Genomic DNA, 27,998 nt, shown 5'->3' on the forward strand with positions numbered 1-27,998 from the left:
ACGTGCCTGGAGGGGATTTTTAATAACTTAATAACATTGTGAGTCGTTCATATCCATCAGCTTACATCTAGGCTGTGTTTCATGTCATTTAACAATAGATCACCTATTTTTTTATTTACCCCGGATCACATACTGAGACAAATTTGACTGTTTTCCTTTTAAATTGAGTTGCAGTTTATCATCTCTAATTGATGATCAAAATATGAAAATATTACACAATCTGTCACACTAACATAAACGGATGTCTACTGTATTTATATGTCTACTGTATATAAAAATAAAAATAAAATAAATTTGAGGCCTCAATTTAAATGATGCTAATACTGGTTTTATTTTGAAATCTGTAACCGGATATTGCTGTATTTCCTGTAGCTAGCTTAACACGGCTGCACCAAGCACCTAGCTTACAGGCTACATGTGGAAACCAGGACAATTTGCACTTTTAAACTTAATTTTCGTCTGATTTTGCGACTACTTGGCTCGCTAGAATGAGAACTAAGACGAACTTCAATATCCCTTGAGTCTACAAATCGTCGTGTAAAGATTTATTGATCATTTTGTAATCTTTTTGGCGTGGACATCACCTCTGCCTGGAGGAAATACAGCTGGCTAGGTGGGTAACTCCTGAAAATGTGCTTAAAAGGGGCCAAAATACAGTGATAGTTGGTTTATACGGACATTATTCCTCTCAGGAAGATAAAGGAGTTTAGTAATTAGGTGGAAATGCATCTTTTACCAGCAGCACGGCTGTTCCTGGGGTCAAAGGCTGCCTCCCAGTTTGTCAATACCATCCTGTTTTTGGGTGATTTAATGATCTGCCTGCAAACATACCTGGACATAATGCTGAAGACATAATGCTGTCAGTATAAGCCAACTCACATATGTGTCTGTGTGTATCTGCTCCCCATAAAGCCAAACTTAACTTATATCCTCTGGTGATATTGAATTCAGAAGCATCACATGTGAGGAACTGGGTGTTTCAACTGTTTGGCTTTTTAATCAGCTAATCAATCATCAATCAACCAACCAACCAACAGTCCAAAACCCCAAATCTGCTCAGCTTACTGTGAAATTATAAAAAAGCACAGCAGCACAGACTCTCTTTTCAGAAAGAAAAGAAAGAACTGGATGGACATTTGCTTAAAGGAAGTAAAATCACATGTTGGATGATATTAAAGAAATCAGATAACTTTATGAGCACTTATCAGTTTGATAACTTCCTGTTTGGATCATTTACTCAGGTTTATTGGCTCTGTTCTGAGCAGAGAGACCGCCGTCACGCTGGTGTCTAACAGCCTGGAGCTCTTCTCCTCCAATCTGCTGATAATGTCATTACACGCAGGGTTCTCAGTACGTTTTCCACTTCGTTAGTACAGTCAGACTGGTGAAAGGCCCGAGTGTAGTTTGATCGGTTTACTGACGAGTGGCAGCTCTGATGTTTGCAGGTTCATCCCACCGAAGCTGTTGCTGTTTAACCACTATTCTGTGCTGATGTGTGGTAAATCCAGTCGTGTCCAATTTCAAGCTAATAAATGTCTGATTTCTCTGCTTCTGAAGTGAAACAAGTCTCTGACAAAGCACTCGTACTGAAAACAGAACAATCAGAACAGAAACAGAAGATCTAGAGATTAAATCACTGACAGAAAGTTAATCTGCACATACTGTTATAATCATTAAAATATAACATGAAACATACACTTACTGGTTCCATCTTCTTTAGATTAGATTAGATTAGATTAGCCTTTATTCATCCCACGGCGAGGAAATTCACAGTGTCAGCAGCAGTAGTTCACACATACACACACACACTGGATAGAAGTATAAAGATATATAGAAATATAAAAGAATAAAAGATATAAAAAAAAGGAGAATATATATATATATATATATACAGTATATACAAACAACAGTGTAATTTGCATGATGAAAAGGGCTCTTGCACATGGTTTGGTTATAAAAATATTAAAAAATATAGGAAATATTGCACTTTTTGTAAAGTATTGATGCTTTTCGATACTTTCTCTATTTTATATGATTGGAGATTTAATATCTTTGGATTTTGGGGGCTGTTTGTCTGATAACAAGCTGTCTGAAGGCATCGTTTGGAGCTTGTGATTCTCTGGTGCTTTAAATAATAATAACGACTGATGATTATTGACAGTATTCACTTGATGCCACCCTTGAAAAATCCACGCTGATAAACACAAGGTGCTTTGCTATCAGAGAGTGTTTGGAGGGCAGCAGCTTTTTTCTAAGGTGTGTGTTTTGTGCTCCTGTGGACACCTGATCAATTAGGACAATCATATTCAGATATTTCCAGCGATCACAGTGGAGGTCGAAAGCACAACATGTTTCACAAATAGCAGACGCCAAGTTTGGGGGCTCCTGTCCAGAGCTGCTATTTTACACCAGCCTGTAACAATCCAGCCACAGAAGGAGAGAGAAGAACAACAGAAACTGCTCCTCAGCTGGGCCTGAAGCTTTCTCATCACTGGTTTTAACCTGAAGGACTAATAGATCCAACTATATAGAGGTTAAAACTATTAGCTGCTTATTGATTAGTCAGTCAACAGAAAACTAATCTAATCAGCTTTTCTTTGTCGTCTTGTGACAGTAAACTGAACTTCTTTGTTTCAGGCTCATGTGAAAGGATTAAACAGAAACACTTTCTAACATTTTCTAGATGAAATAATTAACTCGACTAACCGAGAAAACAAGAATCAGATAAAGTGATCGTGAAAGTAGGCGCAGCCCTCATCAAGCAGATTAAACTGATTAGTTCTCTGTCGTAGCAGAGGTGAACGGCAGGTTTTATAGATGAAGTTGAGTTGATATGTGATGTTGTAACCCTCTGCCTGCAGCGTGAGGTCGAGCCCGTAGCTCCTGAGGGGGGATGGATCCTCTGGGTGCTCGCTCCCAGTTCGTGGACATCCAGACTCTCTCCACGTGGCAGCAGCAGCTGGGGGAGGATGGCGAGGAGACGCCGCTGGACCAGAGCGACAGCCTGCTCGGCCAGCAGGCCTTTCCCTCGCCCTTCCCCTTCAGACCGGACATCAACCGCAAGATCATCCTCTTGTGAGTCACGTATGCATTTCTTCACAATGATGCACGCACAAAATATCAGACATATTTCCAGAAAAGTCAGTATTCCTGCTGAGCTGGTTACTTGTGGCCGTGCAAACTCACGTTAATGTGTTTTTTATCACGTGAAAATATGGAGAAGTGGAACAGCTGGAGCCGCTTGTGCCCCGTGTCTTGTTTGAACTGTACACTGTTTATAATGACGGCTCCCCAGAGGTGAAGCCCAAACATCTGGATCGCCCCCTGGTGGCAGGCCGAAGTGAAGCTCATGAGGCCATGTTGGGACGTGGCTTCAACAAAAACCAAAAAAATCCCAAAGATAGTATCTGTCGTTTCAGGTCGTTGTTTAAATTCTCATCTGTCTGATCTGTTTGGCTTTAACAAGTGAAACATCACTAGTGGAATATTAGTGTGCGTTAGCGTTGTTGCTGCTGCTGCTGGGTGAAAATCTCTTCTCTATAGATTGTCGGTCGTCTTCTTAGATCCCCACACTTCTGTCCTGCTGCACTTCCCACTCTTCAGATGGTCGGACAGTCGGCCTCTATGATGTACATGTAACGTGTGAGCCAACTAATCACACGTCTCCGTCGCTGTGAAATGTCTTTAGCACCCGTCCCACTGTTGCGAGGATCCTTCCAAACAAAGTCTCTGCTCGTGTTTACAGCGAGGTTGGTGTTTGTTTTCCTGGGATCAGACATCCCATCCAGCTGCTGCTGTGGGCCAGAAGAATGAATTGTTGTTTAGAAGCTTTGTTGAAGCCTGTTGAAGAACTTGTGGCGACTGTAGGTCGATGTTTCTGTGACGTGGAGCCATGAATCCTGTTTTGGTTTTCCACTGTGGCTGTGAGTAGTGTCAGTCGGCCCGTGTGCATAGCCTCAGTAGTTCTGAGTTAAAGGAAACCCGACTCTAGAAATCAAATCCATCAGGTTAGAAAAACCTTTTCTGCCCATTTAGAGTCCTGACTTCTGTCCATGACATGTTGGTTCATGGTTTCTTTGTTGAATAAATCATTGCTTTGTATTTTAGAATTTGAGTCATGTGCTCCCTCTGAATTTTGCCTGATTTTAAACATTAAGGTTTCCCTGATTCGACTGAATTTGTCCACCATTTTGTCATTTTTAGTTGTTTTATGGATAAATTCAGAGCAGGCGTTCAGCCTACACGCAGCTTTCATCGAAGCCTGAGGTAGAATCCAGCAGCTCTGCTCTTAAAAACACTGGTTTGGTGCTTCATAGCAGTTCGAACACTGCCTTTCTCTCCACGTGCTCGCCGGGAACAGTTCAGAGTCTGGATCACCTCATAAATCCTCTTTGTGGAGCAGCACATGACCGTCCGCAGGGAGACTTTGCGGCGGTTTCTCTGTAAGAGCCTTGTTGTTGTAGCGGCCTGCCCCTGCTCACAAACACATTCCTGCTGCACTGAGCGGAGAACTCCCCCCTCAAACAGGGCTACCTTTTTAGCTCAGGACCGCTTTGTCACTGCTGTGGGTCCCAGCTCTCCTCCCCCAGTGGAGGGAGTCTTGACCCCCCCCCAGGTTGGTCCGTTTACCCCCAGGAGGGCTGAGATCCCACAGTTTCCAGAAAAAATGGTCTGTGTTGGAAAAACCTCTAAGGAGACAGGTGATGATGATTGAAACAGAAAATAATGAATCAATCCTGGACAGACCACGACAGGAAGTCCTGCTTCTCTGTTACACAGACAGACACACACACACACACACACACACACACACACACACACACACAGTTAAAGAAATAAAGTGTTGATGTTTTACTGCTGCCTTCAGTCTGGTTTTCACTTTCCTTTAACAAAGTTTTTAATTTGTGCTGTTGCATATAAGATACAGGCCAGATACAGAGATCACCTACTGTTGGAGCTACATCATGTTGATATTGTGTTTATTAGTTTTATCCAAATGACTGATTGCATTATTAATGTGTAGTGTGTTATTCATTATTGGTTACTGGGCTGTGCCAGTGTTTGTCTCTATCAGAGCTCACATCAGCTGTTGAGCTCTCCGTGTGTGCAGCCACGTGTTTCTGTGTTAATTGATATGATGAAAACATCCCTGTGTTTCCTGTTTCGCTCCAACCACCTTGTTAAATCTTCTCACTGCATTTCACAACATTTCGCCATAGTTTGTTGAGCAGATGAACTCTAACAACCAACCTACCGGCTGATACTTTCACATTCAGAGAAGCTTGTTGCTGCTGCTGTCATGTTTTTGTCACATTAGGCGTAATGCCACTGTTATCAATAACTCTTGTGTATCCACACACCCGTAGTTGTGACTCACACGCAGACCTGTGATGAATAGAAGAGGCACCGCAGTGTCTTTGTTGACATTAACCAGCGTTTGTAAAACTGCTTATTTAATCACTGCCTTTTTTCTTCACAGAGAATATCTGTCACGTACCAATTTAGACCGATGAAGAGCGGCTGTGACCGCCGACAAGGGCTGTTTGTCAGCAGGAGCTAGTTTCTGGCAGCCTGGTTGATTTGGATACTGACTCATTTCATATTTAACCTTAAAAGAGAGAGAGATGCCTAAGAAACAGTTCCCTCTCTGTCCTGGAGGCAGAACTTGTCTTGTGACCAAATGCTTTCGACACATGCTGAAGTAGTTCCTCATTGTTCTTTCCAAAGAGAAACCGTGGAGTGAAGAAACGGCTTTACTGAAGCATTTTACTTTGGCCAAATGTCTAAACCTTCAAGGGTGTTTGGACAAATGTGTGCAGGCTAATGGGCACATGTGCGGCCACACCAATCACTGCTCCACTGTTATGCGGTAAAATGAAACTGAATGACTAAATATTTAGTTAGTGAGAAAGAGAAATGTTGAATAAAGCAATTTAAGAGTGCACACTAGCAGGAATGTTGACACTGCTACAACAAAAGCATCCCAACACAATGGTATCTAGTGTCAACAGTAAATTGTAGTCAGATGACCTACATATGTGTTGGTGCCTGTTTTTAAAAGAGCAGTTGTTTTATTTTCCTCCTTTCCACAACAGCACCGGGGACGTCGCCCTGCTGAACTGCACCTCCATCGTGAACACCAGCAACGAGTCACTGAACGACAAGAACCCGGTGTCTGACAGCATCCATCAGCTGGCCGGGCCCGAGCTGCGGGATGAGCTGCTCAAACTCAAAGGTAGATTTTTAGGGGAAAGATGGAGTTTGATCTGAGCGGAGATGCTTCAGTCTGGAGACGTAAATATGAACGTGGCTGCACACGGACGTAACCGGGCCGTCAGTGCTCCACAGCTGCTGTCATGAAGACATGCAAGGAATGAAATATCCGTTTAGTGTCAAATGCACGTTGTGTTTGGAACTCTTCCCAAAGCTTTCAGCCACAGTTCATGGCCTTCCTCAGTGGAGTGGCTCAGTTTTCAAAGGGATGGCATCCAAACACACAGTGGTTATTCTAGATCAGAGGTCAGCAACCCGCGGCTCTTCAGCACCTCTACATTGGCTCCCTTTAGCTTCTATCAAAGGGAACAGCTCTAATTTTGTAGATACTGTTATATTTTCACAAATAAGGCGAAGACTCAAATGGACCAGCATGGTTCTGTGTTTTATTTCAAAGTAGGGCTTTACATGCCAGTGTTTTCTTTCCTCCTCCTCAGAGTTTGGTGTTTTCCTTTGTTATAACAATAAAATGTCAACAGATTTCTTTTTGTAGTTCTATAACTTCATATATGCAACAAACTATAATTCTTTTATATTTAGTATAACTATATATAAAACTTAATACACGGTGTCATCTTCATTTTAAGATTTTAAGAGTCAAATAGGTTTTGCGGCTCCAGGTGAATGTTATTTGGTGGGAGAGGGGGCCAAAATGGCTCTTTTGATAGTAAAGGTTGCAGACCTTCTAGATAATCCATAGAGTCTAACTTTGACTGGAACTACTTTCTATCGATAAAATAGTCCCTGTAACATAACATTACATTACATAACATTTTTCATGGGGAGGTTTTTTTCCGTATCAACTTGCTACCAAAGGGTGAAGTTTTGTCTGCGTGTTCATGTGCAGGATGTCGGACGGGGGAGGCAAAACTGACCAAAGGCTTCAACCTGGCAGCGAGGTTCATCATCCACACCGTGGGACCAAAGTACAAAGCCAAGTACAGGACGGCGGCGGAGAGCTCGCTGTACAGCTGCTACAGGAACATCATGCAGCTGGCTGCGTAAGAACCGTCAGATCATCTCTCAGTGAGCCTGCCGGCGCTAAACCGGCCGGCGTTTGGGATGTGAAGTCTTGTGATGTGAAGTCCGGTCGTTTTCAGCTGTCTGGACTGAATTTGTCAGCTTCCAGCTTTTTCTTGTCTCCTCACAGATATGATTACGTGATATGAAACAATATTTGTGCCTGACGAGTGCAAATAAACAATTAGATTTTATGAAAAGCCTCTCAGAGCTTCACAAGGAATAAACATCTCAGAAACATCTGTCTGCTGAAAACCTAGATTTTATTTTATTAACTCTTTAAATATCTAACAATGTAAAATACAGGATTTGCACATTTAAAACATTCCAGCCTTGTTTTGAAAAGAGAAGCGACAGGGTTGTGTCGCTGCATCGTGCTGCAAACAGTGTGTGAGCTCGTTCTTCTCGCCGCCTCAGGGAGCAGTCGATGGCGTCGGTTGGCTTCTGCGTGGTGAGCACGACCAAAAGAGGTTACCCACTGGAGGATGCTACACACATCGCTTTCAGTAAGACACACACACACACACACACACACACAGCTTTTTATCAGTGAGGCTCTAGACATAAATAACATGTAGTAAAGTTCCCAGTGATCGCTCTTTATCGTGTCATATATCACTTTACTCTCTTGTCTCCAGGCACTTACCTCAGACACACACACACACACACACACACACAACTCCTGGATGTATACACTCTACAGATAATACAGACAGTCACACTAATGTCATTAAAAACACACTCACAAATAACAAGACACAGACAACCCTCTGCCTTTCTGGCTCGCTTCAGCACCCATGATGGCCTGATGATAAACCACTAAAACATCCACGTTTCAGATGCACCTAAACACATTACAGGTCCAGTGACCCACCAGGCTTCACAAACAATATGTTCAGTATACACACAGGAGCTACTCTGCCGAGAAAAGCATCTGTGTATTTGCACACAGACACAAATTGTCAGTGTAACGTAATATAATTTACGAGCACCACAATCTGCAAATGGCCATAAAGTTGATTCACCAGCTCTCCACAACTCTGTAAACTTCATGGAAGCAGCATTTACTGCAGGACTGTTGTGTTAGACTGCATCTAGCAAAAACAAATGCACAAGTCAGTACATATTTCTTTATTGTTTTGCCCGTGCTGCCTCGATCAGTCAACAACCTGATCCATCAGTTTATTGTAAATGTAAACATGCAGCGGCTCCGTTTTAGTTTCTGTGCTGATTTGCTGCTTTATGAGTTTAATCAATGAGTATTCCTTATTCCTTAGGTTGTTCAGTGTGTGTCAGGTCTTCATATGTAAGGTAACATGAAGTGTGTGTGTGTGTGTGTGTGTGTTCATAGGAACAGTGCGCAGGTTCCTGGAGAACCATGGGAACAGCATAGAGGCGGTGGTCTTCGCAGTGACGGACACAGAGGAGGTTTGTACGACTTCAGTCTGTGCCAATACGTTCCACCATAGATTAATCTTGTAGTGATTATGGAAGTTGGACTGTTATTTCTTTTTTTTTTATTTCTCACAAGTGTCCACTATGTTTACTGCTCATATTTACACTTAGTGTTGTTGTTTGGGAGCATCTTGAAGGAAAAAGCATGTAAAACTCTGTATTTCCGGCCGTTTCTTCACATGATTCAGCCTCTTAACTGTCATATGACATGTAATCTAGCCACGTGTACAGCTGCTCTGAACGCAATCAAGACTTGATATTCCCACACACATATATATATGTGACTATAGAGTAAAGTGTTTTATTCACTTCTGCTGATGAAACGTGACAAAAAAAAGGCCTTTTAATCTCCTGGATTAAACTCACATGGAAGCACACTGACACCTTTTTAATGTTTTTCTCGAGGCCAATTCAAAAAATGAGATGCTGTAAAGACCAAACCTACAGGTTCTTATTTAAGATCAGTCTCCCCACTGCCTCCCTGCTTTTTTTTTTTATACCTGTGTGTGTGTGTGTGTGTTCTCTCAGCCGGTGTACAAGAAGCTGCTGCCTTTGTACTACCCTCGCTCTGAGGAAGAGGAGAAGTCCTGCCTGCCTCTCATCCCGGCTGACATTGGCAACTCTGAGGGTGAACCGGTCGTCCCGGAGAGACAGATCCGCATCGCAGAGAAGCCAGGCACCCTGGAAGGTACACACACCTTTTTTAATATATATAAGGTGATTTTTCCAGCATAAGAAAGAACATGTAATATCAGCGGTCAGTTTCTAAGAGAGAGTTCAAGTGGTTCATATTTTATTTTGGAATCAGAGTCTCTGCTTGTGCCAATAAAAACAAATACTCCAAGATCAATTGATTTGCCTTTAGCCGATAATGTAGCTACTTCATCACCACTCATTATCTTTGTCCATCCTGTGCAATAAACACACACTTATATATATTTATATATATATATATATATATATACACACATTTCTTCTCATATTTTTATATTTGCATTTATTTTGTTTATATAACCAGAACATTAAATATAACCAGAACATTAGATATAACCAGAACATTAAATATAACCAGAACATTAGATATAACCAGAACATTAAATATAACCAGAACATTAGATATAACCAGAACATTGAAGGTCTGTAGGAGGATTACATTCTGATGAGCTCGGTGTGTTCGAGTGCAGCCAGAGAGCCACGCTAAGGACGTGGAAGAGCAGGGTAGAGAAATATTCTGTAACCGGGTAAGTGGAACATCTGGTTGCCTGCATCCTTTAGCCCACACTAGTACTAACACACACACACACACACACACACACACACACACACACACACACACTGGCTGAGCGAGCCGTGCCTTTCTGGAGGACTTCATGTTTGTCACGGATCGTCTTCTGCATATTACAAAGTGTTTCAGTTGGCGCCCGGCAGGCCTGACTAACACAGAGCAGGTGGTTTTGTGGCTGTTCTGAGCTCACAGGTTGTTTTAGGATGTGATGTTTTTATTTGTTTCCAAATTAAACTCCAGTTCTTCACCTCTTTTTTTTTTTTGTTAACAGTGGATTTGTGCTATTAGCTACATTGAGTACAGTGTTGGTGCTTCACAGGAGCTACAAACAAACAAAGAAACGGTTCAAAATCCATAAAAAACCCAAAAAATTTTGGGTGTTTTAGTCATAAGAAGAATCTCCATGTATGAGTCATACTTCCATCTACATAACTATACTTAACGCCAGGAATCAATAAAGGGGAGTTCTTCCTGCCACCTAGTATAATATCTGGTGCTGCTCATGTGGGGATTCTTTAATCCTTCATTTTGAATTCCTGAATCATTGGACCTCTTAATTAAAGAGTTTGGTCTGAGCTGCTCTTTATGGAAAGAGTCTTGAGATAACACTGTTATGAATAGACACTATATAGATAAAGATTGATTGATTGAATCAACAAAGAAATTGTAGAAGTAGGACTTCAGGAATGAATTGACTTGATGCTGATTTATTTCTCATGTCCGGCCGTCATGATGAGGTTTTAAGTATGCAGTTAACCTGCTTCCTGCTGCCTGAACACATTTGAATAGTCTTTACCCATGTACTGCTGTGAGGAGGCCAGGTGAGGTGTTACTGCAGCAGGTGAAGCTCACTGATCACCTGCACAAATGCATCTGCTCCTTTTTTTTTCCTTTTTAATCAGTAGTTTATCGGCACCACTGCTTTCCTTTCATTTAATTCTAATCTTCAACCCAGTTTGTCAAAGTGGCAGACATGGTCTGGCCATTAACAGAGTGTGTGTTTGAGTTTGTGTAATGACACAAAGGCTGCACATGCTCAACTTCATCAGCTCAGTCCACACAGAACAAAACCAGCCCACCGTGATTTATCCTGAACCTCCCAATTATCAGTCCGTCACCGTCTGCCACGGTGCTTTTCCTTCATTAGATGGTTTCCAGTAGAGATCTGACAGGAAACGAGGGGAGAGAGATGTGCAGGGATGAACTCATACTGGACACCAGTGAGCTCCTAGCTTATTATTTTATTATGTTTCTTCCGTGACAGAGCTGACACTTGTATAACCGTACAGTATTTGGCCTTATTGCATAGGAAAAACAAAAAGGCAGGCAAAGAAGAAGAAGAAGAAGAAGAAGAAGAAGGGAGAGGAGGACATTTTGACTGCTGGCAGCTTCAGTTCAAACTCCCTTTAAAGCCTCGAATCCTCATCTAAACTGCATTTTGTACTTCTGTAGTTTACCAACCTAAACTTTGGCTCGTGCTTTGTCTGAATGTTAGTTTTAAGTGAAGAGGATTGTGAAGGTTACACCCGTGCATGTGTTAGCAAGTGTTTGTGGTTTCTGCTTCGAGCCTGTTGCCTCCTTTGACCTCCAGTCCGACGTCTCTTGGCGTGACGCTTCAAAGAGGCGAGATGTGGCTTCGTGGTGTTGATCCAAAGCAAGCAGTCCGCCTGTGAGTGAAACCCAACAACAACAGGCTGAAGTACGCACACTGAAGGACATGCACCTCCATTTGGATGTAGATAAAATGCGCAGACACGCGTATGTCGGTGCACGTGGTCGTAGAAAACCAAGCAGAAAGACGGACTTGAACCTGAGCCTGAATTCTGTCTTTTGATTTTATGACCTCACCACCAGCTTTCTCACAAACACACACCAATAAAGTCACGCTTGCAGATAAATCAGAATCAGTGAAATACATTCAAGACAGGCAAGCAAACACAGCAAGCACACAGTCGATGCTTTTAGGGGAGAACGATGATATCAAAGAGAAAAATGAAGCCGCATCCAGGAATGTTTGCTGCTTCACTTACAGTTTCTGTGTGCTGCATGTGGGAACACAGATGTGTTTCACTGAATAAGACCCAAAGCTCTGTGCATCTGTCTTCACCTTCATTCATTTCAAATTAAAGGTGAATAATCAGTCGCCGTCTGTTTGTGTAGATGAGTCTGAAGAGGACAGTCTGGAGTCGGATCTGGGTCAGGTGGGGAATCACGCTTTCGCCCGGATGGAGGGCGATGTGGACAAACAGCGGAAACAGATCCTGCAGGGCCAGATGTCAGAGGCGGCCATGCAGAAACAACACCAGAGGAAGTAAGAGGAAGAGACCCAAATTCTAAAATATCTGGAACATACCGTGAAATTTGCTAAATGCTAAAGTTGTGCTCCGTGGACGTTTGCATCAGCAGCATTAGCACTGACATTTCTGCCTTTAGTGTTACTGTATAACATGAAAAATACAGACCTTTAAAAAAGAGTAGAAAGCAAGAAAAGCTTCACACAAAGTCACAGGTGTAGCACCACAGTTTGCAGAGTGGTTACAGTTGAAACCTGAAAAAGTTCTGATTTGTTTCATGATCATACTTTACAGAAGTATTTACAGCCATTAAACCAACACAGTGGCTTCACTGCATGAAGAACTGGGCCTCCCTACGAGTCACAGCACAGATTATCTACCACTAACCCACGAGGAGCCTTCCTGTCTTAAACTCTTACGTTGTTTCATACCCGTGACGTTTGGATCGCGTGTTGCAGCCGTGTCATTTATGAAGCATAAATTAAAACCATGTCTGTGTGTGTGTGTGTGCGTCTCTCTCCTGCAGTTACAATCGCTGGCTTTGTCGGGCGAGAGCAGAGGACCTGTCAGACATTGCTGCACTGAAAGCCTTATATCAAACTGGTATGTGTTGTTAGTGTGTGTGTGTGTGTGTGTGTGTGTGGGGGAGGCAGGGAGACGCCACGTATTCCATTCTGGCATTTTTCAGTGTGAACCTCAAACCTCTGGAGTGTTCAGGCATGAAACAGGCGTCAGTTTTCCTTTCTGTTTATTTATCTATTATTTTTTCATGGATTTAAAAAAGATAATTAGATAAATGACGTTCCTGAGCTGTTAAAAGGTGTAGTTGGGTGTCATCACCAGTAGGGGGCCTTGTTGTTACACAGTTCAGCTCCATTGTTCCATCTAATTTGTCTTTTGGGGTCACAGGCCAGTTTGCTCATGACCTCAGATATTTAATTGGAATTAAACCCACTGAATAGCATAAAGATAAAGAAGTATAACAATATTTATAATAATAATAATGATAATATACTACTGGTTTGGTGGCTTTGATGGGTTCTTTGAGGGGTTACTTGTCTCCTGATGATGACAACAGGTTTTATTTTGTTTCTACTTTTGTGTCCTCACTTGACAAATACAAATATATAGATATTTATTTCAGGATCCAGCATCACAGGGCAGAAGATTTCTCTCTTTGATGTCAGCAGATATGGGATGATTACCTGTTTTTCTTCAAAGTAGGCTCATTATTTCAAGTGTTCGGGTTTTGCAGGAAAGTTCACGGTCAAATTTCTCTCTGATTTGAGATGTAAGAAATGCAGCTGAAATGAAACGAATCCAATAATGTTTTTCTGTAGAGGCAGAGGATAAAAGAAAAGCAAAAACACAACATCTAAACTGCAGGAAGACCTGAGTGCAGGGAAAGAGACGAGCATGTTCGATTAAAGTGCACGCAGGAGAGGAAAAAGACGAGCACGCTGGTCGTACTGCTGGTTTTTACAAAATGTGTTTCATGGTTGTGCTGCAGGAATGAAAGGATCGTATTGTGTTCACGAAGAGGACAAATACAGGATAGAAAACAGTAACTCGGGTACATTGGACACAGAGAATGTGCACAGAAAAAAAAACTGGTTTAAACAAAACACAGCCCTCAGAAGAATTTCACATGCACCACAGAATACAAACACCAAATCAAGAACATCATCAGATACACATGCGATGGGGCTAAGCTGCGTTAATGCTAACCACCTCTCAGTCTCTTTCAAAGTAATGTTGTCACTTCCTTTGTGGGGGCAGGTTTTGATTTGCAAGGAGAGGCAGCTCACCAAGTGCTGGAGAGGCAGAATGAGCTTTAAGCTGCAGAGCTTTTACAGGCCGCTAATACTGTGGAATACACCAGAGAGATAACGGAGGTAACGAGGAGCTGTGTCCTTATGTCGCTGCAAATACATTAAGACTGCAATCACCAATTAATTTAATTACCTATTTCTTATGTCTGATTAGTTGTTTAATCGTTTAGTACGTCACAAGTCACAGAGCTTACTGTTATGTTTTAGAAATGACTTGTTTTGTCTGATCAAATAGTCCAAAAACTAAAGTTCCTCACTTCAGAATAAAAGCAGAAAATCCTGACACATGAGAAGATGGAACCAGAGAGCTGTACATGTATTTATTTATTTAGTTTCATATCTCCTCCTGTCTGCTGTGACTTTCCCCATCATGGGACTAATAAAGGAATATCTTATCTTAGAACGTCTTGCCTGAGAAATCAATTAAAGGACGATCAGCTGATAAACTAATCAACTACTTGTTGCAGCTCTGAATTATATATGCAGGCAACTTATATAACATCCAGCAGCCTAAATATTGTTTTTATTCATCAGCTAATTTGTCGATTATGTTTATCATCTATAACATCTCAGAACACAAAGACATAAAAACATGATAAACAGCAAATCCACACATTTTAGAAGCTGTAACCAAAGAATGTTTGGGGTTTTTCTTTTTAACCGGTTGTCATCTTCACGTCCAAGTTGTGTAAGAAGCAAACTTTCTTCTTTCTTTTAAAGGGGAATGGGAGATGACACTCACGTTACGCCCAGAACACTCCTATGATTAATTAGGACACTAAATACAAGCCCTTTGAGTCCTGAGCTTTACTTTTTGCCCAGATTGAGCACCGTTGAAGTGGCAACAGTGGAGTCGGACACACATTTAATGCCCTTTCTGTAGACCGTGCAGCACTGATGACTTAAATAGGGTCCTTGGTTTATAAAATAAGACAGAAAATTGTTACCATAAGCAGTGCTGAACAGAACAAGTAATGAGAGACCTCTGAAACACTGCAGTTATCAATCTGATCAGCAGTCATAGTTCATCTGTTTTAGTGTTTAGTGTTGTGTGTGTGTGTGTTTGACCTCTTTAGTGTCGTGTGTGTGTCCTCAGGTGTGGACATGTGTGGTCGGACCGTGATGGTTTTGGTTGGACGAAACATCCCAGTGACTCTTATCGACATTGAAAAGGTAACACAATGTTTTTTTTAAGATAATATGCTTTTGTTTATGTCGCAGTCGGTCAGAATTGACTCCATCTGTGAGCATCCTTCTGTGTGTGTGTGTGTGTGTGTGTGTGTTGTGTCCTTTCATGTGTCCATCTGTGTTTAAATGTGCTTATGGCTGTGTGCAAACTGTGCAAATGGATTTTGTTTGTGTGCACATATGTTTGTGTTTGTATTCCTTTTCCACACAAACACTGTCGTCCTTTCCAAAGCGTATGTTATCGTATCTTAAAAGTTATCTCCACCTACCACAATACTACAGCTGGGACCCAAAGACAATAAAACAACTTTTGTATTTAAAAAAACAAACAAACAGTATTCTGGGTTTGCAGTGATGTGGCTCTACTGGTGATCCATATCTTCTGTCTTTTAACAGCCAGAAACACCAAAAACCAGCTCATAAACCAAGTGATAACGTCCTGAAGCATTAGTATTAGTAACAGAATGCAGGACTGCAAAAGCGAGCGCACTGATTCACTGTGTTTGTGTTGCAGGCCCTGCTGTACTTCATCCATGTGATGGACCACATCACCGTGAAGGAATACGTGATGGTGTACTTCCACACGCTGACCGGCGAGCACAACCACCTGGACTCTGACTTCCTCAAGAACCTCTACGACATCGTCGACGCCAAGTCAGTCCGACATTTCACATTCCTCCTTAAACTGAGCCAGTAATTGCTGAGTAACATCCCGTGAGACGGGTGCATACGTTGGTCAGACGAACACGATCTGAACCAAACACATGCATATGCAGCATTCTGTTCTTTTCGTTTTCTAATTGCTGGACTCGTTTGACACACAAATGGAACTTTGATCTTAAACGAGATAGTCAAACAAAAGGCTAATTAGATTAGACGTTAGCTCAGTTGCCTTTGCTTTAGTCTCTTTCCTCTCAGCTTTGCCCTATTCTGCCACGCACAATGGTGGAATAACAAAACTGGAGCTGTTATTGCTTTAACCTAACCACCCACCCAAGGGCAACTTAAATGTTCTGTGCTGTGTGATCTGGATGTGCAGTCATTTGGCTAACTCCGCTGGCCGCCTACATGCTCAGTTTTTAATAGCCAGCGTATCAAACATGGAGTGTGAGGGTTTTTCTTTGAAGACTTCACACCAAACATCCAGAGGAATTCCTCCAGATGGAACAAAAGGACAGCTTTTGACAGCTCCCTGGCATTTTGTTGTTTTCACTTTTGGCTTTAGCTTAACCTTTTAGTTTTAATTTTGTCATAATTAGCTCTGAAGAGAACTGGGGATTGTTTCTACCGCTGATCCTAAACTTCTAAAAGGCAACATGTTTATCAGAAATGGGCAGGAAAATTGCCTACTCAACATCCAGGGAAAGGCTCTTCAAAGCTTTTAGAATCTCTTTAGATATCACAGAAGAAAGTGCACAACGATAACTACCATCAGTGCAAACCACCAGGATCTGTTGGGTCCAGGTATCAAACAGTCCAGTCCAATAACCCCTAGTAAAAATGCACCATCCAGAGATCCAGACTGGAGGAAAGATGTTATTCTTGGGAAGTAACCTTCATCCAGTTTCATGGACAAAACAGTAAAACTCAGACTGTAGATGCTGACACACAAGTAATGGACTGACTTGGCTGCCGTCTTGGATTCAACATCAAATCTAGCTGGCTGGAAAAACGTAATAAAGTGTAATAAAACTGTAAATTTCCCCAACGGAGGAAGGAATATCTTATCTTAAAGGTGCACTCTCTTGCCTCCTTGGTGTCACATCTCTAGCTGGATGTGATAAAACCCAAAACTAAAAGTGCATCATCTTCTATGAGGCTTTGCTGTCGTTTGACCCTGGTTTGGCCTTCGTTTGGCTCTCGTTCGTCCCTCCTCCTCTGGCCGCGCTGCCTTCTGCAGCTGCATTGAAGTTCAGATGCATTGTTCATGCTACAGAGTGACGCCGCCAAGGTTACAGTGTTTATATTTTTGGAGAAGCACAACGAGCTGTGAAACGCTTTTGTTTCTCTGTGGTTTTTTCGGAAATCTGGCGGCCATATTTGGAAGAGGAAACCCAAACTTGGAGCGTGTTCCCGGGTTGATGTATTGGCTGTGACTCAGCCTAATCAGAGGGTTTTCAAAGAGGGTAGTTGAGCTGAACTAGCTCTGGATAGGCCTTTCATAGGAATCACTTACTAAACTAATCGACAGACGTTATATTGTATTTGTACAATCTGAGAAGGTATCAACTAAAGACTCATTTTAAATGAAATATGGATCACGTACAGTCAAGTTATCTTATTCCCAATGAAAACTTGACAAAGACAAACTTGTAAAATATCCTACTTGTTGTAAGATCATGTGGACTATTGACAAACTTCATACCATCACCTTCCATTGCATCTCTTTTCATTAAGCTAAATCAGAGCCACAAATGAAAGACATTACACTTCCAACAAGCCGTCAGAGTCGACCCACAGTGTTGTATTACCTACTGGATTGTGATCATTTCAACCTGTGCAGAGTCTGTTTTATTGTTTCATGTGTTCTTGCAAACCAATAATTGTAGTCAAGGACCTGAAATGATGGAAGATACTAAATATATCAGGATACATTGCAGAAAAATGTGTCTAAAATTAGATCTTGTTTGATGAAAAGGTGTAGTCATGGAAAAGTGGTGTTTTAGGCTTCAGAGGAGCTCTGACAGGGAAAGAAACATGAGCAGGCAGGTGATCAGACAGGTTTAGGTTCTCTAAAATAAAGTAGTTTAGGCAAACTGGCTGAACTGCTGTCTGTGCCCTGTCTGAAAGTTGGCCAAAACCTCAGAAACTGGGGTAGAAACAGGAATTATGCTTTAGTTAATTATCCTTAAGAGTTTAATTCATTGCCATTTAACACAAAATAGAAAAAAAATGAGAACATAATGTAGTTTTTATAGAAGAAAACATTTAGTATTTTTCTAAACTGGAAACCACTAAAGGAACAACTGAAGAGAGAAACTCCAGGACTCAGTGACTTAGTTAAACCTTTCTAGTTCTTGTCTCTTTCTAGTTTGTAGTAACCACAACCAAGCGAGGGGAAACTCCATGCAGTCATTATGCACCTTTCACCTTGAGTGTTCCTCCGTTCATTACTTCCTGAGACTGGTCGTTCGGTTTCTTAACCTCTTTCTGACTGGGAAAGTTCAGTCGAGCCCTTAAGTCTTACACAACACTTGAATCTAGGAGTGTTTTACCTGCTTAGTTTACATGATACAATCACTCAAAGGCTGTCAAAGTCATGTGCTGGTTACGTGTTACATCTCCACCACACAGTTTCAGAGACAAAAGAAGTGCCAGATAAGATGCCAGTCGATGGTGAATATGATCGAAGATACCTTGGTTCAGCTTCCCCTTTTCACTAGAATGGGGAAACTCCATTCAGTCATAAACAATAACCACGACTGCTTAAGTGCAGCACTTTGCTGATTCATCACAGAGCTTTGCAGCTCAGGGTGAAATGCTAATCACCTTAAAATGTCAAGGTTATTTAAAGTTCCACAAACTCTCTGCAGGCCTTCAGCTTTGGCTCCTGAAACGTCATTATGAGGAGATGGACTGGTTAGACTCCAATTAGGAACAGCCAGTTTGAACGTTTTAAAGCGAAGCCGATGTCTTTGTTTATTTGTACAATCTTGACTCAGATATTTCACTTTGGCTGGCCGCACCTGAACCTCAGGGTTTATCAGGTTTGTACAGTGGTTGTTTCTGTGTGATGCGTGAGAGTGGGAAGCAAATGTTTAGGGCTGATATTTCATACACCTACAACTTTGATCTGTAAAAATGTTCCCACTTCTAATTCTGACGCAACTTTTCTTAGTTTCACTTCTCAAGCAGCTGCTGCTCTTTTGTCTTGGCGGAGGCAGCGTTGCTCTGCACATGCAGTGGAACCGCTAACGCCGGCCTGGCATGTCCAGCATGTTCAACCCGTCGAGCTGTTGTTTGCTTCAGATGCATTTTGGTTCCAGACGACCAAACCAGCAGACTAAAGCCAAACATGAGTTTTCCAAAACTCTCTGGTGGGGAGATGTTGGTTACTTTCTTCAGGAGACAGATGAGTTTTTGAGGTCGGCTATTATTTTTGTCTGTTTAGGGTTTGACAGGGACCACAGCAGAAATCCCCACATCATGATTTAATGCTCCAGATTCTCTTATGAGTTAGTTTGTCAACCAAAGGATCAAGTTCCTCCTCTCTTGGCTGACTGAGTTGTGTTACATGAGCAGATGCAGCTCACCCCAACCAGACCTTTACAGTGTGTGTGTGTGTGTTGTAAATGTGGCAGGTTATTGTCGGTGTACTGCCATGAAACTAACTGCCAAGTGTCCACTACCAGCGCTGAGTGGATTATAGATGACCCGTCAATAAAAGCTCGTCAGTCGCTGAAATTTGAAAGTAACTGCTGGCTTTCGTTTAGTGATCAGATTAGGTGTCGGAGATTTACCCCGAGGATGTCTGCCATGGTGTCACTGTCAGATGGAAATCGGCAACCGTGATTTGCCAGAACAGCCTGGTGGCTCCGATCTTTCAAACAACGAAGCTGAGAGTGTGCTTCCAATTATTAGGGAATCACCAGTTGAACTGGCTTCTTCTTGTTTGCTGACCTCAGGTTTGCATATCTGCTTTTTTGCCAAAGATGTGGTTTTCCTGCTTCACTGGTGTGTGACCTCCAACACGCAATGGGTTGGTTTGCAGCAGAGGGTGAAGTGAAGTGAAAATCAGCACCTCCAGCTTCGAGCTCATGGTACTTTGCCTGGAAATGGTGGATTTGCTCCTTGCTGGTTGGGTCTGAGTGTCCAAGTCCTAGTGTGACCTGGGGTCCTTTTCATGAGTGGTGGTGAGGTGTGTGAGATTCACATTTTCCTGCTCATTACTCGGCTTCATGCTAAAGAAATCAACAATTTCACCCAAAATACGGACTTAAAAACTGTCTAACAGACATAACAAACTGTAGAATCAGAATATTCAAAGACACCATGCAGTAAAGTGGTAATAAATGTTCACAGGAACATAATCAAGTGTGTGGACTATTATTTATTCTGTCCAGCACCTAGGATTGATTGTGCGTGGATGTGCAGGTGGATCGGAGCACCGTTTTTGTTTTGTTTTTGGGTGTCTGGTGGTAAAAAGAGCTTGGTCTGAAAGAGAAGTTCTCAGTTTACCAATCTATTCCAATCCTCACCTCAAGCCATGAGCTCAGGGTATGAGATCATGGAGACAAGTGTCTAAACTGAGTGTTTTTTTTTTTTGGCTGGTTGTTCAGGCTCACCCTCAGGTTTTAAGGTGAGTAGTTTGGTCCACAGTACTCCAGCTGTGGTAGCCGACACTGTGTGTCAGACAGAACAGTGATGACAACTAACAAAACTGGAAATCCAAATCTGAATTTTGAATTTTTAAAGTCGGCAGGATTTTCATGGATTTCCTCCATAACGGATGAGATTGCCGTCACTCCTGCCAAGATTTCATCCAGAGCCAAGTTGTTGGATGGATGTTGGCACTTGTGTCATCATGGTGGCACCAGAGGAAAAGTCGGGGGAACCCAAAACCTCAGTTAATTAGAATAAATCCACTGGAGACCTTGGGTGTCCGTACCAATTTTAATGATGATCCATCTTCTAGTTGGTGAGCTGTTTAACTTTGGATGAACCCCGCTGATGGACATCACCATCCTGAAGCCCTCTGCCAGTGTGGTTAGAAGCACCACATCCAACTGACAAAGTCATTAATCATCACTTGGTTGAAAAATAGCACTGAACTGATTGTTGGATACTCTGACATCATGTGTTACATTAAACCAACCAAAGTGCAGAGTTTGCCCGTGTGATGAATAAACATGCCCAGAAGGAAGGGTCTAATGTTACGTTTACACACTGCGAGCCTTAGCATCTCCTGCTTTTGTTTGGCGGCTCACTTTGTTTTCTAAATGTGAGCCGTCTCGCGGTCCAGAGCACACTGTCGTACAGAGGTAAACATGGAGGCCGCTGAAGTCAGCATGTACGCTGAAAGCCAGTGAATTTATAAGATGAGGAGGAGGAAGAGAGCCAAATCTTTAATTATTGCTTTTTATGGAGGAGTGGCTGCTACTTCTGTACAGAGGAGTGTGTGGATCACATTGTGATCTGAGTCATATTTGAGTAAAGGGAACAGATTTGGGCCACTTTTGTGATCTTTGAAAGGAAATCCTCTTTCCTGTTGATCAGGATTCAGTTGATCACGGCACCTGAATGCTCACCGGCATCAGACTTTTCTCATTAAGGGTGTCGCTCCTTACTTGGAACCTTAACACATGTTTCATTTCCGCTTATAAACTGACTTTATTCACAGGAATAAAGGCCAGTTTTGTTCTTCTCTCACTTAATGATGTGACACAGAAGTGATTCAGCTTTTGATCCATGGATCTTTAAAAAAACAGCTGGGAACTGTTTTTAGGAACTGTATTTGTTGGGGACTATTTTCAGCTGTGGATTAATGCGCATTTGTTGCTCTAGTGAGAGTTTAGTGCCGCAGAAGACAGAGTGCGTAACATAAACCACAGTGCCCATGTTTATGACGGTGAAGGAACAGCCAGTGTGGCTCACTCATGTGTTCTGAATAGTTTCTGGACAGTTATGGAGGTCTATGGTACTATATGAAGGTCTGGCTACAGCATTTGCAAAAGGATCAATTCAGTGCTGGTTTTGGTCTTTTCATCTGATTTGTTGCCAAGAAAAATATTAACTTTACTCCTTTTATCCTTAAAACATTTAATGTCTGGCAGCTCGACTCAAACTGGATAATTAGCATATTTAGCGACATCTTTGTTAATCGTAGATGCTGTGTTTGACTTTTAGTGTCTGTGTGTACTTTTTCCCGTCTCTCTGTCTGTGCAGACCGTCTCCGGGCTTATTAATAATAAACCGCTGTACAAAGATGATCATGTTAATTGACCTACATCGGCCTCAGGCAGCCACAGGTCGGGGTGCTGCGTGAGAAGCCGAAGGACATAAGATGTGCATGTTTGTGTGGTAAACGTTTCCATGCTGACGGATGGCCCGGAGCTCCTCTCTTCATCTTCGTCATCATTATCCTCACTTTCACACAACTCCAGTTTTTCTTCAGTTTCGTATTTAAGAGTTCTTGAGTCATTCCTCATTCCTGTAAAACACTTTCTGTTTTATCTGTTGCAGGTTTAAAAAGAATTTAAAGGCCTTCTACTTTGTACATCCATCATTTCGCTCTAAGGTAAGATGATGTCTTACTGTATGTTCAGACCTACAGGATCAAATCAGTGCATATATTTCCTTTACCAAACATTAGAAATGTAAAGAGCAGCAGTAGCTGTCATTCATCACTGTATGTTTATGCTCATGAAGGCAAACTAATTTCTTACAATCCTTTTTAATTTCTATGCTCCACCATTTAAAGTGATTTCTTTTTAATGTAATACTGTTTTTACTCGGTTTGCGCATTTTTTCCAAATTGTGTCCTTCTTCACGTAACCTGCTGTGATTCTTAAGTGCGTTGTGGAATTGCAACAAAATGTAATTTACCCAAACACACATCAGCCCTGCTACGGCAGCACGATTATTCCAAATGGCTCGGCGTTCATGTGTCTGCCTCGTTAGAAGGTTTGAACAAATCTATTCCCTCCGTTAAAAAGCCTTAACGTTCCCATGGTGAGGTATTTGTCCAAAATCAGCATGGTTGTCCTTCACACTTTGTATTTAGATGCAGATCCAGATGCAAAGTCAGAGCTTGTAAATATTTTTCTAATATCAAAATAACATATCTAGGGAACTGAACTGAGTGCCTCCCCTGGGGGATCATTAAAGGTTCATTAGACTCAATCTAGTTCTGATGTTTGCTTTAAAAACTTGTTTTGTCTTTGTTGGCCTCGGTAAAATTAATATCTTGGTAACATAGAATCAAGATCAGATCCCATCTAGAACCGATGATGTTGTTGTTTATTTTCTTTTATTTCTCACTAGGTCTCAACATGGTTCTTCACCACCTTCAGCGTGTCGGGGATAAAGGACAAGGTTCGCTACCTGGACAACCTGCAACAGCTCTTCACCTGCGTCAAACCTGAGCAGATCGACATCCCTCCGTTTGTCCTGGAGTATGACGCCCGGGTAAGCAAAACACACACAAATACACCGAGGGGATAGATCAATCCATAACGCTCACGGAGATGTGATTGGCACAGACAATACAGCAATCACACGCGTGTTTAGTCATGAAACTCCAGCGAGTAATTCCTGAAAGTTCATGCAAGTTCACACAAGCAACAACAATACATTGGTACCACATTACCTGGAAAAATGCCGTATAAATAGTGCAGTAATATCTTCAGTCATTCAGGGTGAACAGGCCTTAATGGTTCTCAGTGCAGTGTTAGCTCAGTAGCATAGCTGAGTCTGTCGCTGGGCAGCAGCTCTGGCTTGTTCTCCGGCTCGGTTTCGGTTCGCTTACTGAACAATTCATGGACTGAGACGCACAGAGAAGCTCGGATTACAACACACAGAGCGAGTGTGACGTCGTCCCCGGCTCAGGTCGCCATTACTCCACTTTATCTTTACATAGCAAATGGTTATAAAGTGCCATGTTGATGCTCTGAATGTCACACAGAGAACCTTTAACTCCTGACTTTGTGTCTGTAAATGGTGCTGGACGTTTGCATGTGGATGTGGAACAAGGCTCTTTTCAGACTACAACAGGTGGTTTAGCATAAAATGTAGCTTTGGATAATTTGGCTTGTATTCAAGACAAACTATATCTTGTCACTAGATGAAAAACATGTTGAATGTGAGACGGATGATTTGACGTTTTGGCTTGAAAATGAGCTCTGATGTCTGAAACCTATAGTCTTTGTGTCTGCAGATCCCTTTTGGTATTTCCAATCAGTTTTGCATTTTCAGGTGGCAAGACACCCCTGACCGCGTTTTCAGTTACATACATACCTCACATCTGCTCTCCGGCTTATTGTGTTTTAAAGGAAACCTAACCTCGTGCTGATTTCCCTGCGTCACATGCCAAACCTAAACACTGGAACGTGTTTACACCCATGTGTGTTTTATTCACTATTCATCAGCTGTTTTTTGAAGGAGGAACAGCAGAGCAGAGAGGGAATGAGGAAAGAAACACATCTGAAAAAAGTCTCTTCATTTATCCATTTGATGTTTCTCTTTCTGATGTGAACCAGAAAAAAGGGGGGAAGCTGAGTAACAATCAGCTAATGACTTGTTTATTGTGTGTTTGTCCATCTCGAGAAATGACACCTATTAATCAGTAAGCTTACAAACTCAGTTAAAATAAGATTGTCCAGAATGCTCCGTGTTGATTTCCCCTTTGAAATCGGATGTGAGGATAATTGAATGAAGTCATGGATGTCAGTAGCTTTGATGTAACGAGGCTCTGGTGCTGCGAAAAGCAGTAAATGTTCCGCTTACGGCAGCTTTGCTCTGGTGCGCCGACCGGTGAGAAAGTGCTGCAAGAGAAGAAACGTTCAGACCACAAGACGAAGGCCTGAGACTGCTCTGAATTCAAGGCAGCTGTTTAAAAGGAAATGTGTCAAACCAGGACATCAGTCAGGTTTTCATGTCCCGTTTGCAGGAGAAAAAAAAAGATCCAGCAGTCATGTTTGGATTCGTCATGATCCGTCGATTGGCGTGTATCCGACTACGTATTTTCACTTTGAGGTGATTTGTAGTTTGTGTTGGCCGATTAAAAAGCATAAATATGTTAATTTTTGGATCTTGGATTGTGGATGAGGAGTTCGGTCCATGTTGAATGCATGAAACGTGAGATCAGGGCAGGATTTAACATCGGGAGGGTCTCGATTTGTATATTGATGACAGAACCGCACGCACTCGGCTCGTCCAGTGTGATGCAAGTTATTCATATTGGAGGAAAAAGCTTCTCTCTTTGAAATGAATTAATTGTAGTTACTTGCACATTGGCAAATAGAAACAGGTTTTTTTTTACTAACGGATGTGCAGATCCACATCTTGGATCCATCTCACTGCTGGTGGCGTCTGCAGCCTTTTCTCTTTTGATTGGATTGTTGTTTAAACCTCCGTCCAGAGTGAAATAATATACTTGAGATTGGATTCTGAGTGGTACTTTAATGTATGAAAGCATGTTTGACGCGATTAGTCTTCGCTGCCGTATTATTATTATTGATATTTATAGTTCGAGCACTGGTGACATTTAATTTGGAGACCTGCAGTGTCTTTGGTTCTGCCTGCTTTAGGATATACTTTGAGTGTTAGACCCTTCGTCATCTTGGATACATTAGAGATTCAGCTCCTGTGAACTCTGTTTGTTCAGTGTGAGAATGTTAAGTTAGGTATTACATAAGTGGTTGAGATTAGAGCTGTGCAGTGTTTTCTGTGGCTTCGCTCACTCTTGTAAAGATTTGAATTGTCGGTATGTGAACACAATGGACTGGCCTCCTCTCCGGCCGGGCTGTAGCACCTGTGTTTTGTTGTTGTCACCCAGAAACAACCTGCTCTGCTGAATTACAGTGCTGGTAGAGTCCAGGGAATAATGATTCTTTGTGTTCTCCTGTTTGGAGAGACTCCTGTGAGCTCAGATCATCGGTTACCTGAGACACTGTAGGAGGAACTATATCTAATGTCCAAGTGTAATGTTAGAGGTTTTGCTCCTTAATGTGAACCTACAGAGGATTATCACCTAAATCTGCAGCTCCCTTCAGCTTTATAGTGAGTTTCAGCTCATTGTTTGTCTGTCAGGCTGCAGTGTTACTGTTCTGGTTCACTCCCACCTCTCAGTGTTGTTTTCAGAGAGAAACTCAAAAAGCACACTAGCTGCTCAGCAGACACACATTAGTGACTAGCTGGTGAACACAGTTGGACTTACGACCGTCACAGAAACACCACATTAATGATAATGTCGCTCCGTAACTGCTGGATGAGTAAATAAGCAACAGTTTGCTGTGTCAAGTTACAGCTTCTCTGTACGACATTCAGAATATTAATGTAGCAGCAAACATCTCTAGCGGAGGGAGAAGACCTGAGCAGACAGACGGCGTTTCAGTCCAAACTCTTCTGTCCTTTGTTTTGTTTTGGATGAACGAATACGTTGAGTCCATGAATCGTTCAGTAAGCAGACTCACAGCACAAAACTGAGCCAAAGAGTCCGAGCTGCTGCCCAGCAACAGACTCAGCTGAGCTAGTGGAGCTAACGTAGCAGCACTAAAGCCGAGATATGGTGTAGATAACCTTTAATCAATCAATCAATCTTTATTTAAATCGCACCAATTCATTACAAAAGTTTAAAAGAACTCTTTAATTAAGAGACCCAACGATTCGAGAACTCAAAATAGAAAAACTCCTATTTAACAGGAAAAAGGTCCCTTTAATGAGCTGAGGGGGGATACCAGCTAGCAACAACCATAAAATAACAATAATAAATACATAAATAATAGTAATGACTAATAATAAATAAACTGTGATCCACACACACCTGATTCGTCTCCTTTTAACCTTCATCTCTCAGCTGTGTTCAGAACTTTTCCTCCTTCTTCAAAAACTAAACTAAACTGAATGTGAAGGGCTCAAAGCTCAGACCAGTTCTCTCTTAAACCCACCCACCCTCAGTCCTAATGTGTTTCACCATGTTACAGTACATCACCTGTCTCACTGGTTAGCAGCAGGAGAAGGTAGCAGGTAGAACAGCCTGTCTGATTATTTACAGGCGTTCGTCAAACCTGTAGGAACTTTAAACACGGCTGAAGGCATTTGGCAGAGCTCAGCACTTGGTTTAATGGAGGGCCCGTTAGGGAGGAGTGTTTCTTCTGTGTAGAACGAGTCTGCCTGGTATTTATTATTCCTGCTTTCCGAGAATGATGCATTCTGGTCCTGCTGATTCAGGACGCTCACATCCCTCGCCTCCCCTCAGGGTCGACCGCCACAAATAAATCTTGAAGCTCGTTGGAGGCAAATTATGTCTCTGCTGTGACATTTTTGTTAGTGATGGGCTCCGAGGGGACGGTGTCCTTCCTAAAGGGACAGCAGGCCTGTACTCAGTGACACAGGCTGACAGAGAAACCCTTTGTTTTATGATGATATATATGATAAATATCCCTGTCATATATATATGGAAGCCTCCCTGAGTTTAGATTTCTGTTGATTCAAACTCTGAGTTTGAAGCTCTTTTTTTTTTTCCCCCCCAAGTAAAATTACAGTCGACAAATCTCCTCCTGCATCAACCTTTCATGTTAATGTCATGTCTGAGTGGCTGTTATCCCTCCCTCCCTCCCTGCCTCCCTCCCTCCTCCCTCCCTCCTCCCTCCTGGTAGGCTTTTAAAACATTAGACCGTAAACCATCTGCCTGAAATACTCAGTTGTATTGAATTACACTGTAATCTGAGTATGATACTGATCAGTGTTGTAGCTGTGAACTGTGTGTTTAGGATATTTTACTATAAAGTTATAATATATATAAACCCTCTGTGCTCTGTGCTCACCTGGACTGTTTATTCCCCCCCCCCCTCAGGTGAATGGACCGTACCATCGCCCCCAGTCATCCAGTCTGTGACAGGAGACGTCAGCCCGTCAAATGGAAGCTGTTTATGGACGTCATGTTTCCCAAGTGGTCTGAACTCCTTACCTCCTCTCCTAAGGCTCTGAACC

At 42.2% G+C, this 27,998-nt stretch overlaps 1 protein-coding gene across 1 annotated transcript; it reads left to right on the forward strand.

The window, feature by feature from the left end:
* The first annotated feature begins 382 nt into the window (after positions 1–382).
* Positions 383–27,975, forward strand: gdap2 (ganglioside induced differentiation associated protein 2). Its single transcript, XM_070837755.1, has 14 exons — positions 383–613; positions 2,862–3,075; positions 6,096–6,235; positions 7,121–7,274; positions 7,711–7,799; positions 8,645–8,721; positions 9,277–9,436; positions 12,194–12,344; positions 12,854–12,930; positions 15,256–15,332; positions 15,862–16,001; positions 22,530–22,584; positions 23,331–23,474; positions 27,862–27,975. Exons 2-14 carry the CDS (start codon positions 2,894–2,896, stop codon positions 27,901–27,903), a joined length of 1,488 nt encoding a protein of 495 aa, XP_070693856.1. The 5' UTR covers positions 383–613; positions 2,862–2,893; the 3' UTR covers positions 27,904–27,975.
* The last annotated feature ends 23 nt before the right edge of the window (positions 27,976–27,998 follow it).

The sequence above is a fragment of the Pempheris klunzingeri genome, chromosome 10 (genome assembly GCF_042242105.1).
Source record: "Pempheris klunzingeri isolate RE-2024b chromosome 10, fPemKlu1.hap1, whole genome shotgun sequence".
Lineage (NCBI taxonomy): Eukaryota > Metazoa > Chordata > Actinopteri > Acropomatiformes > Pempheridae > Pempheris > Pempheris klunzingeri.